At 38.7% G+C, this 16,385-nt stretch overlaps 1 protein-coding gene across 13 annotated transcripts in view; it reads right to left on the bottom strand.

Moving 5' to 3' along the window:
• The window catches only part of LOC129731818 (contactin-3), a 485,474-nt gene that overhangs the window by 105,624 nt on the left and 363,465 nt on the right, over window positions 1-16,385 (bottom strand). For all 13 annotated transcript variants that reach the window (XM_055692254.1, XM_055692900.1, XM_055692422.1 and 10 more), the window contains one exon: window positions 103-402. In XM_055692254.1, the coding sequence (XP_055548229.1) occupies window positions 103-402 (300 nt within the window). The remainder of the gene's footprint in view (window positions 1-102; window positions 403-16,385) is intronic.

Below are 16,385 nucleotides of genomic sequence, written 5' to 3'. Positions count from 1 at the left end.
CAATGTCGCACCAGGTACTACACAAAAAATCAAACGACGCATCCCAGAAACTACTGATGCACTTCCCAGACCAGCGAAAATTAACCCGCCCAGGCCACTTACTTGCAGGTAAAATGTGTATCAGACAGGGCACCGTCTGGCGGCCGACACTGTTCATTGCCCAGCAGGCCAGCGTCACCAGCTCGGAATCAGACTGTGGCAGATAGGTCATGGTGCTGACTAGGCCATGTGAGCTGATGCGTGAATTCAGCACCGGTGAAACGTTCCGGGTGTTGTTGTAGGTCCAGCTGAACCGAACGGCCTCCGGTGGATCGGCTTCCACTTCACATTTAACGTGCAACGAGTGCATGTTCAGCGAACCAACGGACGTCTGCTCCGATCCGGGCTTGCAGCGGGGGGCATCTGTGGGAAGCGAAAATAGAATTTGTAAAAGAAACCCTTCAGCTAGTACTTTAATCATAAATAAATAGGAACATTAACTCGGAAACACCCCCACGCGAAACGAGTGGGTCTCTGCTGCAGGCAGTTTCATTTATTAAAATCCTTCATGCTTCATTACAAGCCTTCGGTAGAGCAGGCATGCAATCAACTTTCTCGTTGCTTATTAATTCGATCGAAAAAGGCAATGGAACGGAATTTCACTCCCGTCGGAATCTCGTCGACCCGAAATTCCACTCGGACCATTGTCAGAGGCTCTCCATTTGTTTCATTTTCAATCAAGAATTGTCTTCATTGCTTCCGCAGCTCTCGTTTCCGCTTTATTTGGATCCAATTTACTAGAAAGAAAAACATGTTCCTCATGCTGGCCCATTCAGTCATTTATTCGTTCGTTCTTTCGTTCATATTTGCCGCAATCTTTTTCGAATGCCAACAATCGACATAAATGGCCACCAGCGGAGGTTGAACGAATGTAAAATCCCGCCAGGATCCTGGCGAAATAACATGGTACGGGAGAAAAGAAACTGTGCAAACAGAATGAATATTTCATAATTGATTCGCGATAAGAACCTTTCTTTTGACCACGGCGAACAGCGAGAGATGGAGCCACTTAACGTTCCCGCCACTACCCAAGCGGGTGATGGGGGCCATAATAACGCTCTTGAAATTTTTAATATAACTTTGAACATAACACCTGAGGTACCCACAGAGACAAGGCTTCCCAACTCAAATTGAAGCACCGATTGTTGGCTGTAAAACGGTGAATGTCTTTCGAAAATCGAGTTCTTTTCAAGACTAAGATCAGACAGTTCGACTTGTTGCTGATCGGTTGCTCTCAAGTTGAACTTAAAGTACACCGTCGGTAGATAAAATCTTGAAATTAAACTCGACCAGTGTTTAAAACAAAATTTAGCAAAGCAATTTAGGGCTGAAACAACGGTTGCTCTTAAATGGGTCTAATAGTTCTGAGAGATTCTTGAAGTGATGCTGTGTGAATAGAATAAAAAGTGCGGAGAGTTTAATAAAAACCGATTGTTTCCGCTAAAGGTAAGTCATCGACACATACAAACCCAGAATCTATTCTTTCGTATAAACCCAAATTTGAAGGTATTGTTTCTAACAGGACGATTATAGTGTGTTACTGTGTTTTCACCTATTCAAATTTCCCGAAGCACTTTCTTCCTTCTTTTGGCATCACAACAGTAACAATTTAATTACGAATTTTCCTTTCGAGCCAATTTCAATCAGAACAAACAAGTGAAGTTCGCACACATACTAACTTATTACTGGGTATGAAATGGGCACTCACAAATACCCCGTTGTTGAATGTGGAAACAGGAAAAAGATGGCAACTACGACATGTGGATTCAGAGAGTTCAATTGAAAAAGTACACATTGTTATTTCAAATTGATCTATTGTGCTAGCATCCAGATGTACCCAACAAAAAAACTTTGAGCGCCAAACCGACATTGGAGCAATCGATAGTAATGTTTAAATCTCATTTTTCTGTATAAAGGCTGTCCCTTTAAAAAATAAAAACAATACTGTTGCGTATGTAGCTTTTAGAACAAGTAAGTTTAAACTCTGACATCACTGCCGCTTAATTAACGTAAACTTAAAACGAAAGACACATCGCAAGATTGTCACTCTGGTCTAATAGTACTTAGTAGTCCCTTTAAAAAATAAAAACAATATTGTTGCGTATGTAGCTTTTAGAACAAGTAAATTTAAACTCTGACATCACTGCCGCTTAATTCACGTAAACTAAAAACGAAAGACACATCGCAAGATTGTCACTCCGGTCTAATAGTACTTTTAATACGTTCGATGCAAGTAAAGTTTTAACTAAGAAGTTATAAATAGTTTTCTATATTCGAGATCCCTAATACACAATAAATTTTGGTGTCAGAAGTGAGATTTAGGAGCAAAAGGGCTTCCGAAGAGCTAATAGAATTTTTAACGCGGATGCTAGCCGATGCTTTAAAATCCTCCGTTTAAAATACACCCTAGAAGCCACACGGAATACAACCAAAGGAGTACGCACGGATTTCATAGATACACTGGAGTCGCTTTTTACGCGGGTTGTTTTTATACGTTTTTTTAAACGGGATATTTTTACAAGAACGCGGATTATTTTTACTCGATTCGGAAGATTATTCGTACGCGGTATCAAATAAGTTTGGTATAAGTATATCTAATCTAATCCTTTAAATGCGGTACAACCAACCGCGTAAAAAGCGACCCTAGTGTATTTCATCCCAAAATTTTTGGGTAACAGATTTAAACTGTTCCAGGTTGGAGATCTTCTAAACAGCGAACTTCGACCTCATGTAGGACCAGACAAAACAGACCATTGCGTTCAGATCTGGGGAGCTTCTATAATTTCCGCTCTATCGAGCCTCCTTTTCTGAGTGGGCTCGAGAACGTCGTGTAGTTCACAGTTCTTGTAGGCCTTACATCCAAGCAGGGCCGGATTTAAACGATGGGGGGCCCGGGTCACATTTGTTCGTGAGGTCCTCTTATCTAAAAACATTTGGAAGCAACGTTCTGGAAGGTGACGAACAAAAAAAAGGTCGTCCAGGAATAGGGGGCCCCTTGAATCGGGATGCCCGGGGCATTTGCCCCCTTTGCCCTCCCTCAAATCCGGGCCTGCATCCAAAGTCAGTTGCCAAAATATTGTGGACAGATCCAAAATATTGGGACTTCAAATGGTGAGTTGGCAACTTGGCGTTAAAATTAACTCCGGCCCTCACAAGCTCCTATCTCACACCTGCACGAGTTATAGGATCACAATGTAACCCGCACTTCTATTATTAGCAATACTGCTACTGACAAGTTGCATACTTATTATATTTACGTGCTTCCGTGTAATTATGTTTACCATTCTTTTTCATTTTCATTCTTCCTTCCGAAGTTTCGTTTGACGGCCTTCTAGTCAGTTTTTATTATACGAGAGACTTGTTTTTGCTTTATACCTTCTAGTAAATATCGCCCATACGACGCGACGCGGGACAAAACACAACACTTATCGTTCTTACTACATTTAACATTTTAAAATTTTTACCTTAAAACTCGACCGGTTTCGGGGGTAATACTGCCCATCTTCAGGAGGAGAGTCCGACCTCGTTGCTTAGAACGAATCACGTATTCTTTTAGAAACCGCTGAAACAAGTGTTAAATGACAGCATCGACTCAGGTATTTATCCGGAATTCCTCAAGACCGCTCGTCTAGACCAATCTCCGTTCTATCTGTGATCAACAAGATCTTGAAACGAATACTAGCCAAAAAAATTGTAAACTTTCTCCAGCAGCACGAACTTCTATACAACTGCCAATATGATTTTCGTGCCGTTTCCAGCATTCGAATTGCAACCTGTGAACTTGTTGAAGGCATTGTTGAAGCTTTAGATACGGGAAGGCTGATGGACGTTCTTTTTTGGATCTAAAGAAGGTGTTCAATACCATCGATCACGAAATTTTACTTCAGAAACATAAATATTATGGGGTAAGAGGAATTCCCAATCAACTGCTAAGGATTTATCTTCCAAACCGAACCCACTACGTCGAAGTAAGAGCAAAAAGTACTTATCGCCAGTTAAGAGTAGGTGTCCCACAAGAAAGCAACCCCCGGTTCCTGATATACGTGAATGCCAATATGCCAATCTCAGACTAAACGGAAAACCTCGTCTTTTCACCGATATCACCTCTCTCTCGCGTATCCTGCAACAAACGTAAACGATATTACTTGGCAAATGTCTGAGAAAATGGCAATACCCCAAGAATATTTCTGTGAAAACATTTTGTCTCTTAACTTAGGAGAGACCAAATACATGATCTTACGCTCAGTTCACTCAACAATAATGAGTGCTCAACTTCAGATTGGTTCCATCGGGATCGAAAGAGTATTCAAATTCAAATACTTAGAGCTTACCCTGGAATCTTTGTTTTTATTTATTTTATTTTATTTCGTCAAACAAAAGTAGACTACATATGTTTAAAACTAACTTACATGCTATATGCTATTTATACTGGTGGGAGCAAAAAAAAAGAGTTTATACATAATTGAATAATAATTTCTTCACTTGACGGATTATTACAATGAATGTTTTCTATCGATTTAAATTGCGCGTTGAGTTGAAATATTGTTTTAATTTAGTTCTCGACATAGAAAAGTCAATTGTTTCACAGTGTTGGTTATACACTAACATCATTTGATTAATTGGCCCGTATTTAGCATAATTGTTTCGTTGATGATTTAAAGAAAACAAAGTCCGAGTTCGTAAATTTCTAGAAGGTACATAAAGATTGAGTTTTGATAATATTTCGGGTGAATCGACACGTTGAGATACGATATCGTTAACAAATGGCATCATTGCGAATTCACGACGGGCTTTTAATGATTGGATGTCAATAAGTCTCAAGCGTTCGTCATATGATAGTAGGGGAAATGACGCCCATCGTAGATTACGAAGTGCATATAACAGGAATTGTTTTTGCACTGATTCTATTTTGTTTACATGTGTTGCAGAAAACGGAGACCATACAATGCTACAGTATTATAAAAGTGACCTGACATAGGAATTATAAAGTGTTTTTATTGTGTATGGATCTTGGAAATTATAGCAGAAACGTTTTATAAAACTGAGCATGTTACTAGCCTTATTAATAATTGTATTGTAGTGATCAGTGAATGTTAATTTTGAGTCGAGTATGACTCCTAGGTCCCTAACTCGTTCACTTTTCTCTACTACCTGATCTCCTAAGGAAATCATATTGCTTGGCATGTTTCTTTTTCTGCCAAAAGCCATCGAACTACATTTTTTAACGTTTAGCTGAAGAAGGCTTTTTTTACACCAAATGTAAAAATATTTTATCTCGTCACGAAAAATATTTACATCATCAGCGTTTTTAATTTCAATGAAAAGTTTAATATCGTCGGCATAAATAAGAATTTTTACATGTTTAAGAATAAAGGAAACGTCGTTTACAAATAATATAAATAGTAGAGGGCCCAAGTGAGAGCCTTGAGGAACTCCTGAGGTTACCTGAATAGGTTTCGATATTCTACCTTTAAATTTCACTGTTTGTTGACGATCTGTCAAATACGATTCAATCCATTTGAGTAATTGTGGATGAATTCCAATTTTTCATAACTTGAAGAGAAGCAGGGGTATATCAATGCGATCAAAAGCTTTACTGAAGTCAGTATATAAGGTTTCAACATAATTACCTTTATCCATTGCGTTCAAAGAGAAGTTAATAAACTCGAGTAAGTTAGTTGTTGTTGAGCGCCCTTTGAAAAAACCGTGTTGCGTTGGGGTAATTCTATTTTTTATTTGGTGGAATAACTTTTTGTTTATTATTGCTTCAAAAAGCTTAGGTATACAGGAAAGAATGGCTATGCCTCGATAGTTGCTAATGTCGGTTTTTTTACCAGATTTGAACACAGGCACTAGATATGAGTTTTTCCAGAATTTCGGGAAGCAACCGGATTCCAGCGACATATTGAAAATCAAGAACAGTGGGGAAGTTAGCTCTTTAGCTAAATGTTTCATGAATGCTGGCGGAATTCCGTCTGGTCCCGGACCTTTAGACGCATCCAGAGCTTTTAAAGTATCTTCAATTTCGCGTGCGCTGACATGTTCAATATTGAAATAGTTGGGAAACTCAGGAAAGTTGGTGAAGAATGTATAGTCACGATCAGATTCGGAGAAAGTTGTATAATTTTGTTGAAAAAAATCAGCAAATAGATCAGAGATGTATGCCGGGTTCTCTTCAACTTTGTCATGCAGTTGCATTTTTGGAGGAAAATTTTCAAATTTTAACTTTGATTTAACATATTTGAAAAAATTTTTTGGACAGGATTTGATTTCAAGCTCAGTCTTTAATGTGAACTCTTCAAACGCGTTACTAATGGCATCGTTTAATTCGCCGCAAATGTTAAGATAAGTTGTTAAAGCATCACGATTTTTATGAGTTTTGTATTTTTTATGTGCTTTTTGTTTTTTTGTTTTTTAAGTTTTTAATTTGTCTATTGTACCAGACTGGGTATTTGGAATTGCCATGACGTCTTATTCTTTTCAATGGTATTTCGCTAATAAATAAATCAGATAATATGTTATAAAAATTTTCTATAGCCGAATCGACGTCTCCGTCTTCAAACAATACATCTTGCCAGTTGATACTATTTAGTTTATGTTTTAATTCATCATAGTTTGCTGACTGAAAGTCAAAAACATCTTCGAATTCATATTCGTCAGGTCTTTTATTCACATGCACAAATAAAGAAAACTCTATTGCTGTATGATAAACTTCGTTCTTCCATAATGGTTGTAATGAATTCGTCACACAAAAGTCTTCACTAATGTTGGACATTAACAGATCTAGATAACAATTTTGTCCATTTTTCACATGATTTATTTGATTAAGACCAAGACTAGAGGTTTTATCAAAAAGAAGTTGCAGCGTTTCATTTTCGCCAATAATAGGAAGTAAAATGCTATGGTTATCGATGTCCGGAATAAAATCAATGTTGCGTTGGTTGAAATCACCGTATATGTGGAGTTTTACTTCAGGTAACAGCTTAGATGCAATATTTTCAACAACATGAAGAAACTTTTCAAAGATTTCATTCCGCGCATTATTTGGGGGGAAATAGACAGAGACAAATACGTGTGTCTCTCCTGCTAGTTCTGCTTTCACCCAAACATGTTCGAACTCTTTAAACTGAATGGTGTCGATAAGCGCTGAATTAAAGTCTACTGACACCGCAATCAACACACCACCACCGAATTTCATTTCAGATAATTGATAGTTACGGTCATTTCTATAGACATTATATCGGCAACCGAAGACTTCTTCGCTGCGAACACCCTCATCCCAGCTGGTTTCGGTTGCTAAAATAACAGAAAATGAACAGAATAGTACATTTTTTTTAAATTTCGTTAATTTTGTGAGCGCCTCGCATGCGGTTAAAATTTTGGCAATATACAAAGATCTCGGTAGTGGTGGGGTGTTCGAGTGTAGAAGCTAAAGAATGAGAGTCATTATTAACAGAAGTGTTTACCAGAGCAGAGCAGGTCGCGTCATTTCCTACATCTCTAGGTTGAACAAAATTATCACCAGCAACGGTCCTCTGATGAGTGAGTCAATTGCGTTGAAGACACGAGTGCCTAGATGAGCACGCAATGCATTGTGAAGTAGGAAGGTGTGCAGGATCGCTGATCATCTGGGGTTGAGAAAGTGAAAACTCGTCGTTCGCCGGGTATGGGTTAAGAGTTTCGCCTCTTTGAAATTGAATCGTAGGAATGAAGTTAGATTGAGGTCTGGAGAATCGGTCTTTCGCTGCTGCAAGAAGCACTCTGTCAGGTGGTAACAGTTGATTTGCATGGAAACGATTAGAGTTGGTGTGTTGTTGATTATTGTAGGAGTTGGTGACGTTATTCTGTTGCCTGTTGGCCATGTTATAGTTGGGGCTATTGTTATTATTCCAAAAACTGTTGTTGACGTGACGGTTGTGGTTGGTATATCTACGGTTACTATTGGTGTTGAAGTTGTAGTTGTTTCGATTGGTACTTTGATGGTTATTATCGAGATTTCTGTTAAAGTTGAGGTTGCGATTCTGGTTCTGATTGTTGTTGTTATTGTTGAAGTAGTTCTTATTGTTGCGGTTGTTGTTGGAATTGTTATTATTATTGTAGTAATTGTTGTTGTAGTTATTTCTATTGTTATTGACAAAGTTGTTGTTATTATCGTTGTTGTTGTTGTGAATGATATGGTTATGCCTAGGGTTGTTGTTTCTGTTGTAATTATTTCGCCTATAATGATTTCGTCTTCTGGCCCTCCGTTTTCTTGCTTTGTCAGCTTGTTTTTGCTGCTGCATAATACGGTGTAATTTTGTATCGTACGCTGTCCAGTCCTGTTTCCAAACTTTTCTCGAGCCAAGGAAACGCCATCCACTGTTTGGAAGATCATTTGAAGGCTGGACGGCCATAGCTATTTCCTCTGCCACACTTGGATAGCCAATGCTGTTTTCGACGGGCATCATTCTTGGCGTGTACTCAGAAATTCTGCTGCTAATTATTCGGAATTCTTCCAAGATTTCAGGAACACTACATTGAGTCTTAGAAGTGGCCACATCGATCAAATTTTCATTAACAGCTTCAAGCTGTTCGTCGACTTTATTAGTTATTTCATCAATATGACTGGTCAGCTTATTTGTAATCGAGTTGCTAAGTATCCCAAGCGACTCAGTCATGTTAACTTTAGCGGAAGTTATAGCATCGTCGAAAAGTGTCGTCACGTGGTTATTGATTTGTCTCACTACTTTTGTAGGAGAGTTCAGTTTTTTAACAGACGAAAGCTCCTGTTTTAGCTCATCGAATAGAGTTTCTTGTCGTTCGAGTGCCTCTTGAACGATTCCAATTTTCTGCAATGTCGACGTCGATTTGTGTATTGTGTCGCTATGCTATTTCACTAAGTCAGCAAGAAGAGCCTGCTGGTGTACCAGATGACGAAAATTTAATTCCATCGCGATTCGCTCCTGGCAATCATTGCAGGCTGGCATCATGTAGGACCTAATCTGGTCTTCCTTGTTTCGTTGAACACCTGCGCACGCGGCATGGAATCGTAGGGAACACCCCTCACACTTCCATAAGTTCCGGTTGTCCGAAGACCCAAAACCGCACACCACACAGTTTCCACTAACTAATGTTTACAAAAAAAAAAGTGTAAATAACGCACAAACTTATTCGCGCGGAACTTGAGTTGACTTACTGGCACAAAAGCACCTACAAGCGAAAAAAGAATGTAAACAAAAAACAAAAATTTAAATTCGCGCGTGGCCGAGAGCTAATTAAAACACGTCCGTACTGGTTGACGATACACAACGATCATGAAATTAGATGGAGCGACCACACCAAGGTCTAATCGTCCAATCCACAGTGGTCCAGAAAGACAATTTAGGCGGACATGAGTTTTTCGAAGCCATTTTGAGGTTTAAGAGATATAGTTGCTTCTGAGAAGTTGTCTATTATAGTTGGGGTAAATTAGGGTGGTCCTAAAAACAGCGAATTAGAAACACTAACTCTTTTATTTAAAAAGATAATTATACGCGTCCTTCGACAAAGTTGTAGCAGAAAAAATTCTAAGCAACTTTGCTATAGAAAGTTTCTTTTCGTATCTCTAAATTTGAGCGATTTAGAGACACTTTTTTTAGGGTGGTGCCAAAAAAATAGTTTTTTCGCTCTATTTTTTTCAGTTCGAATTTTTCAGCAATGCTGTCTTCGCAAAAGTTTTAGACCTTCATAAGACGCAACTTTTAACGTAAAAAGGTTGTGTATATCTTTTGTTGGTAAAAAGTTACAAGCATTTCTATTTTCAAAATACGCCATTTTCAAAAATCGATAACTCCTGTGGTCGCACTTGCAAGAAATATTCCACGATACCATTTTAAAGAGCAAACATTGATTTTTACTATATGCAAAAACTAGATACATGTTATTTTTTTTATTTGGAAAAAACTGAATTTTAAACTCTTCTGTTTTCCAGTAAAAATAAATGACAATTTAAGCGGACATGAGCTTTTTGATGCCATTTTGAGGTTTTAGAGACATAGTTGCTTCTGAGAAGTTGTTTGTTATAGTTGGGACCTTATTTTGGTATCAACGTAAAATAGGGTGGTCCCAAAATCAACGAATTAGAAAAAGTAACTTTTATATTTGAAGAGATAATTATACGCTTCCTTTGACAAAGTTGTAGCAGAAGAAATTCTAAGCAACTTTGCTGAATTTTTTTTTTCTATCACTAAGTTTGAGCGATTTAGAGACATTTTACCATTTTTTTTAGGGTGGTGCCAAAAAAAAACAATTTATTTATTTGGTGTTTGTAAAAAAAGCACAAATTTTCGGTAACGCTTTAGCTCAGAGTGTTTCTAGTATTTTCGACATAAACCCTTGGTTGTGACTCATAATTTAACTGATTTAGAGTTATTTTACATAATTAAACAAGGGAAACTTCGAGCCCAATTGTGAAAAAAATAGCCGGTTCAGTATAAAAACGAAAAATCATTCATGTTTTATTTGACAAAACCTAAATATTTGATCAACTACCCGCAAAACAAAATTCGTGATATTCAATGAGTTTTCAGGTAACATTATGTTTCAATAATAAATTCATGCTTGTCATAGTGTTTGTGGTGCTATCATATTGTTTGTCGCTTACTAAAGATGAAATACTCTCGAACCATAAATACGTATAAATTTGTAAGTTTAGTGCAAAAACAAAGGCGCACGCTACCGATTCTTGATTTTTCTCACGTGTATGTACACAGATCAAATAAGCCTGAGACCCTAATCCAAGCATTAAGTTATTAATAGTATAAGGTGGAGCGCTATTTGGTCATAAAACTTTTTTTTTAAGCTTAAATTTTGACTGGACTTAAGTCGGCCTTAATTTTTTTTTTCGATGTTTCAAAATGACACATTTTGAAAAAAAGAAATGCTTGTAACTTTTCACTAACAAAAGAAAATCACGACATTTTTACACGAAAAGTTGCGTCTTTTAAAGGTCTAAAACTTTCTTGAAGACAGCATTGCTGAGAAATTTTAACTGAAAAAAAGAGCGAAAAAACTGTTTTTTTTTTGGGCACCACTCTAGAAAAAAATTGGTAAAATGTCTCTAAATCGCAAAGGACGCGTATAATTATCTCTTCAAATATAAAAGTGAATTTTTCTAATTCGTTGATTTTGGGACCACCCAATTTTACGTTGATACCAAAATAAGGTCCCAACTATAACAAACAACTTTTCAGATGCAGTTATGTCTCTTAAACCTCAAAATGGCTTCGAAAAGCTCATGTCCGCTTAAATTGTCATTTATTTTTACTGGAAAACAGAATAGTTTAAAATTCAGTTTATTCCAAATAAAAAAATAACATGTATCCAGTTTTTGCTATAGTAAAAATCAATGTTTGCTCTTTAAAATGGTATCGTAAAATATTTTTTACAAATGCGACCACAGGAGTTATCGATTTTTGAAAATGGCGTATTTTGGAAATAGAAATGCTTGTAACTTTTTACCAACAAAAGATATTTACGTTTTTTTTACGTTAAAAGTTGCGTCTTATGAAAGTCTAAAACTTTCTCGAAGACAGCATTGCTGAAAAATTCGAACTGAAAAATACAGAGCATAGCATAGCATAGCATAGCATATTTGATCGCCCGTGTGTTGCCCGCGATTGACCAGAATCAGCTGAAATTGCACAAAGAACCGTCAAAATGGTGCTTAGGAGTAGCAAGCCATTTTCAGTGTACAATTTCTGGTGATCTTTCTTTTCACTGGTCAATAACGTAGCTGGCCACGCCCAATGCAGATCAATAGAGGAAGAGATATCGGGAGTGTTAGTTTAATACTTGTTGCTACTAGAGACCGAGGAATCCTCTGCATCATCCACAAGTATCAAAGGAAGGAATTAGTGTTAGTGGAAAGGAATTGATCTGGATCCATTGAGGTTGATGGTGCGATCTTTTCTACACAAATTCGCGCACGATATGGTTACTTCTCGGTCTCTGGGCAACCGGCCACCAAGAGACGATATAAATAGAACCGCGCCACGATCTAGTTATCTTCGGCAACCTACCAATCGTTAACAGTCTGTACCACACCAAATTTCGCGTTTAATCCCGTGAACTTAGTTCAAATTTACCTAGAAACGAATGGATTTTGTAAAACGCAACAACCGCACGCCGAGCGCAAACTACTGGTACCAGCTCAAATAACCGATAGAGCGCTGTATTAAGATAGTCACACTGAACGCAGTCAAAATACCGCGCGCGAAACTGAACTGCCTTCTCCGGAAGCAAACAAGAGCGTGTCGACCACTGGTATGACGAAAAAGCCAAAACACCCGCTTTATTAAAGAGAACAAAAAAAAGGAACCGGCAAAATGGGAATAGATTTGGCATCCATGCAGGGTTTGTCTTTGTCGCGATTGAATAATTACAATATTTATCGAACGAACGAAACCTACTCTGAGTCGTAACGTGCTAAAAAAGAACCAATGGGCGTACAGTCTCCGAAATAATGATTTAATACATCTCGGAAATCACAATACACCGATAATCCTTAGATGAGCAAAGCTCACCAAGGCCGAAGTCACGTTTACAGGGGAGCATTTTTTCCGACCGCTTTATTTCCTCTCACCGACGCATACGCGACAGGACACGGTGCTTCGCCCCGATAATCTTTTGTATTGTATTTAAGATACCTACTGAGTATAAAAACTGGCAAAGTTCATGCACTCATAGCTCAAAAATTTAAAAAAATGCGATATGCATATCGAACAAGACAGAATTCTAAGTTGATTGATAAAATGCCAAAGCAATCGCAATCAAAATTTAGTTGCTATTCCAACTAACAATATTTTCACATAATTAATAAAAATTGTCTATGTGTTTCAATATTTGTTCAAAAGCTAGAAAAATCATAAAACAAGGGTATAAAACTGGGCCAAATGTTCGTAACCGTCCGGTCAGGCCGCGATAAATTTCCAAATTATATTCTAATGCTACCAGTTCCGTGTTGTGAGAGCCAGCGTGTACAAAGATTTAAAGCTCTCACCTATTGAGGCAATTCTGATTATTCAAGCAGAGCTTTAGCAAATGAAACGACTCCACAAAACCACGCAAAAAAAAATCTGCATGTGCATCTACCAAAAAAAAAAAACAAATAAATAGACCAATTATTTTCAAAACGGCTAACTGACAACGCAGGCAGGGTGTTTAAAATATCCCTGCCGACGGCAGTGCACTGCTCACACGTGATACGAGACGCATGAAACGCAAAAACTAAACATAACACTTAAACTCGACTATCCTCCTGCCCGCGCCCCCAACACACACGGCAAGCGATCATGCAAGACAGCTTCGGTATATTCAAAGCTGGAGAAAGAACAAAACTCGCCGTGTAAGATTAGTAGAAAAATTTCAATAAATCTGGTAAAACGACTGGTAAGACTGATGTACTATATGCCAAGCTAACAGCGAAAGAAGCCAACTTTCGTTGCTATATTGTTCATCCACACGTGGCAAAAAGAGAGAGACCTTTTGGCACCAGTCTCCTTTGCTGCCGTCGACAAAATAATAGCAACGCACACCTTACAATATCGAACTCATCGCGTCAGAGCGAGATAAAGAATGTGATCCTGTTGGAAAAATCAATATGCTGGTAAAATATGATCCTGTTGGAATAAATGCAGGAACTACCATATTGCACGACATTTAATTGGGCTCGCCCTACCAATGCTATAAATCAAACTCGATACAACAATGATGAAAAGACAACACATGAGATATAAATATACAATACACCAACAAGTTTGTTTTGTACATTAATACTCGTTCTGAAGAGGAAGGTACTTATCCGTTGTTTCCACCGCCATTGTGAATTGCTGCTTTGAACCTGAAGAAAATTGTTTCACATTTCAGCACTTATTTGCAAAACTTTGGCAAGTACATCAACTTGCTGAGCAAACTCTATCACTGATCTTCACTTTGACCACAATCATATTCCTCAACTCGCGCTGCAACACATTGAAAATATATTTTAAACATTCCAAACACGCACAATTAGAAAAATACACCATTTCGCTTAGCAGTGCACCCAGTTCGCCTCTCGAACTGAAAAATATAGAGCGAAAAAACTATTTTTTGGCACCACCCTAAAAAAAGTGTCTCTAAATCGCTCAAATTTAGAGATAGGAAAAAAAACTTTCTATAGCAAAGTTGCTTAGAATTTCTTCTGCTACAACTTTGTCGAAGGACGTGTATAATTATCTTTTTAAATAAAAAAGTTAGTGTTTCTAGTTCGCTGATTTTAGGACCACCCTATTTTACGTTGATACCAAAATAAGGTCCCAACTATAATAAACAACTTTTCAGAAGCAACTATATCTCTTAAACCTCAAAATTGCATCGAAAACCTCATGTCCGCCTAAATTGTCTTTCTGGATCACTGTGCAATCTAAGCTCTATTTGCGGACTCTTATGAAAAATTTCGAAACTCTTGCCATGCAAACAGATGCTTACTTTTAACCACGCTTTAGTGCACTCTAAGCTGCATTATCTTCTTTATGTATGAGGAGCTGCCAGCAATATGAAGCTTAAGTCACTTCAACAACCACAAAATCGTTGTCTTAAAGCAGTCTGCAAGAAACCCCGGTTGTTTCCTACTGTAATATTATATTGTGAAGACCATTCCATTCTACCAGTTGCTGCATTGCGAGAACTTCAGTGTATTGTGTAGATGCAGAATGTATTGTACAACCCAATCGCACACCATAACTCGCGACTTGAACACCCATGTCACCGGTATAAAATTAAGAATCAAACCAATTTAATGCAAAAGCAAAGCAAATCCTTGGTGCTACATTCTGATTCGGAACTCGACTTTCTGTTTATTATACACAGACTTCGCAACCAACTGTTAATTCTAAAGGACAATTGCGGGGCTAGCGCTACGATCCTACTGACACTAACAGTCTCTCCCGAGCCGAGACTCGAACCTACGACAACTGGCTTGTTAGGCCAGCATCGTACCTCGAGACCAGCTGAAGGCTGGAAATATAACGCATAGAAGGCCAAATTCTGGGCTGATGAAGCAGTCTTTTTGTTACCACGGTAAAACAATGCCTTTCTTGCAGCCATGAAAGCAGAGCGAAATATTCAGAGGTTTAAAACCAGCGTTAGAGGTTACTTGAGATCAAAAATCGAGCAGTTTCTCTGATAATTCAACGTTGAAACCTTGAGACAAACCAGTCACAGCCACCAGCTGATACTGAACAGTTCTCGCTAAAGCTATATGCCGCAAGCCGACAAGTGCAAAGACCTGGACGGCAACCTTCTCACGATAAGTGTGACGTGATTGAAAAGTGGATACAGTACCATGACAAGCACCTTAACATCGATGTAGCAGAGGACGACGACGAAGTCTGTCTAACTCCCCAGCAAACTGTTGGAACACGAAAGCGAAGCACTAGCTAAAGCGCGATACTGGGTTGTTCAAAAGATTTGGGAAAAGGAGATAGTACCGGAGAATAGGTTGAATGCTGCAACTGTAACGGCCCCACGCGTCCTGTAAAAGCCTACAGGGTTCCGTCACATTAGGTGACATACTAAGAACCCAGAAAGATTGCATGAGAGGAGGAGGTTCCAGAGCAGATAGTGTCATTCTGCCACCACGAACTCAGATTTTGGGTGATAAAATCGACATTGTAGACGACTTCATGTACCTGGGCTCACTAGTGACTGAAAACAATGGCACCAGTAGATAAATTTAATGACACCTTATAGCACAAAATCGTGCCCACTTTAGAATAGTGATCAGAACGGTAGTTCTCCACGGCTACGAAACATGGACCATGCGCATAGAGGCCCAACGCACCCTTCTTGAGTGCGTACCATCTGCGGTGTAAAGCAGATGGAAGATTGATCGTGCCGTAGGTGGATGACCCCGAGTTGCATCAGCTACTGGGAGAACTACTCGTCATCCCAACGGCGAGAATCGAGAAGCTACGGTGGGCTGGGGATGTCCCGGTTGAAATGGTACAGCACTAGTTTCCATTCGTTGTAGATACCCAAGTGGACTCCAGGCCCCAATCTCCTGGAGGTGGAGAAGGAGATAATACGGCTGAAAATCAATAGAGCTGCTGGAGTGTACCAACTTCCCAGCGATCTGTTGAAATGTGGTGGAGAAACATTGGCTAGAGGCGTGCTTGTAAAGATTTAGTAGGAAGAACGAGTACCGGAGGAGTGAAGTGAAGGTATTGTGTGTCCCATCTACAAAAAGGGTGACAAGCGAGAGTGCTGCAATTACCGGACAATCACTCTGCTGAACACCACCTACAGGGAACTCTCCCAAATACTCTGCCGTCGGCTGTCACCATTTGTGA

This window comes from Wyeomyia smithii, chromosome 1, assembly GCF_029784165.1.
Source record: "Wyeomyia smithii strain HCP4-BCI-WySm-NY-G18 chromosome 1, ASM2978416v1, whole genome shotgun sequence".
NCBI classification, from domain to species: Eukaryota; Metazoa; Arthropoda; class Insecta; order Diptera; family Culicidae; genus Wyeomyia; species Wyeomyia smithii.
Note: the sequence above shows the minus strand (reverse complement) of the source record. Positions and strands in the feature narration are given on the sequence as shown.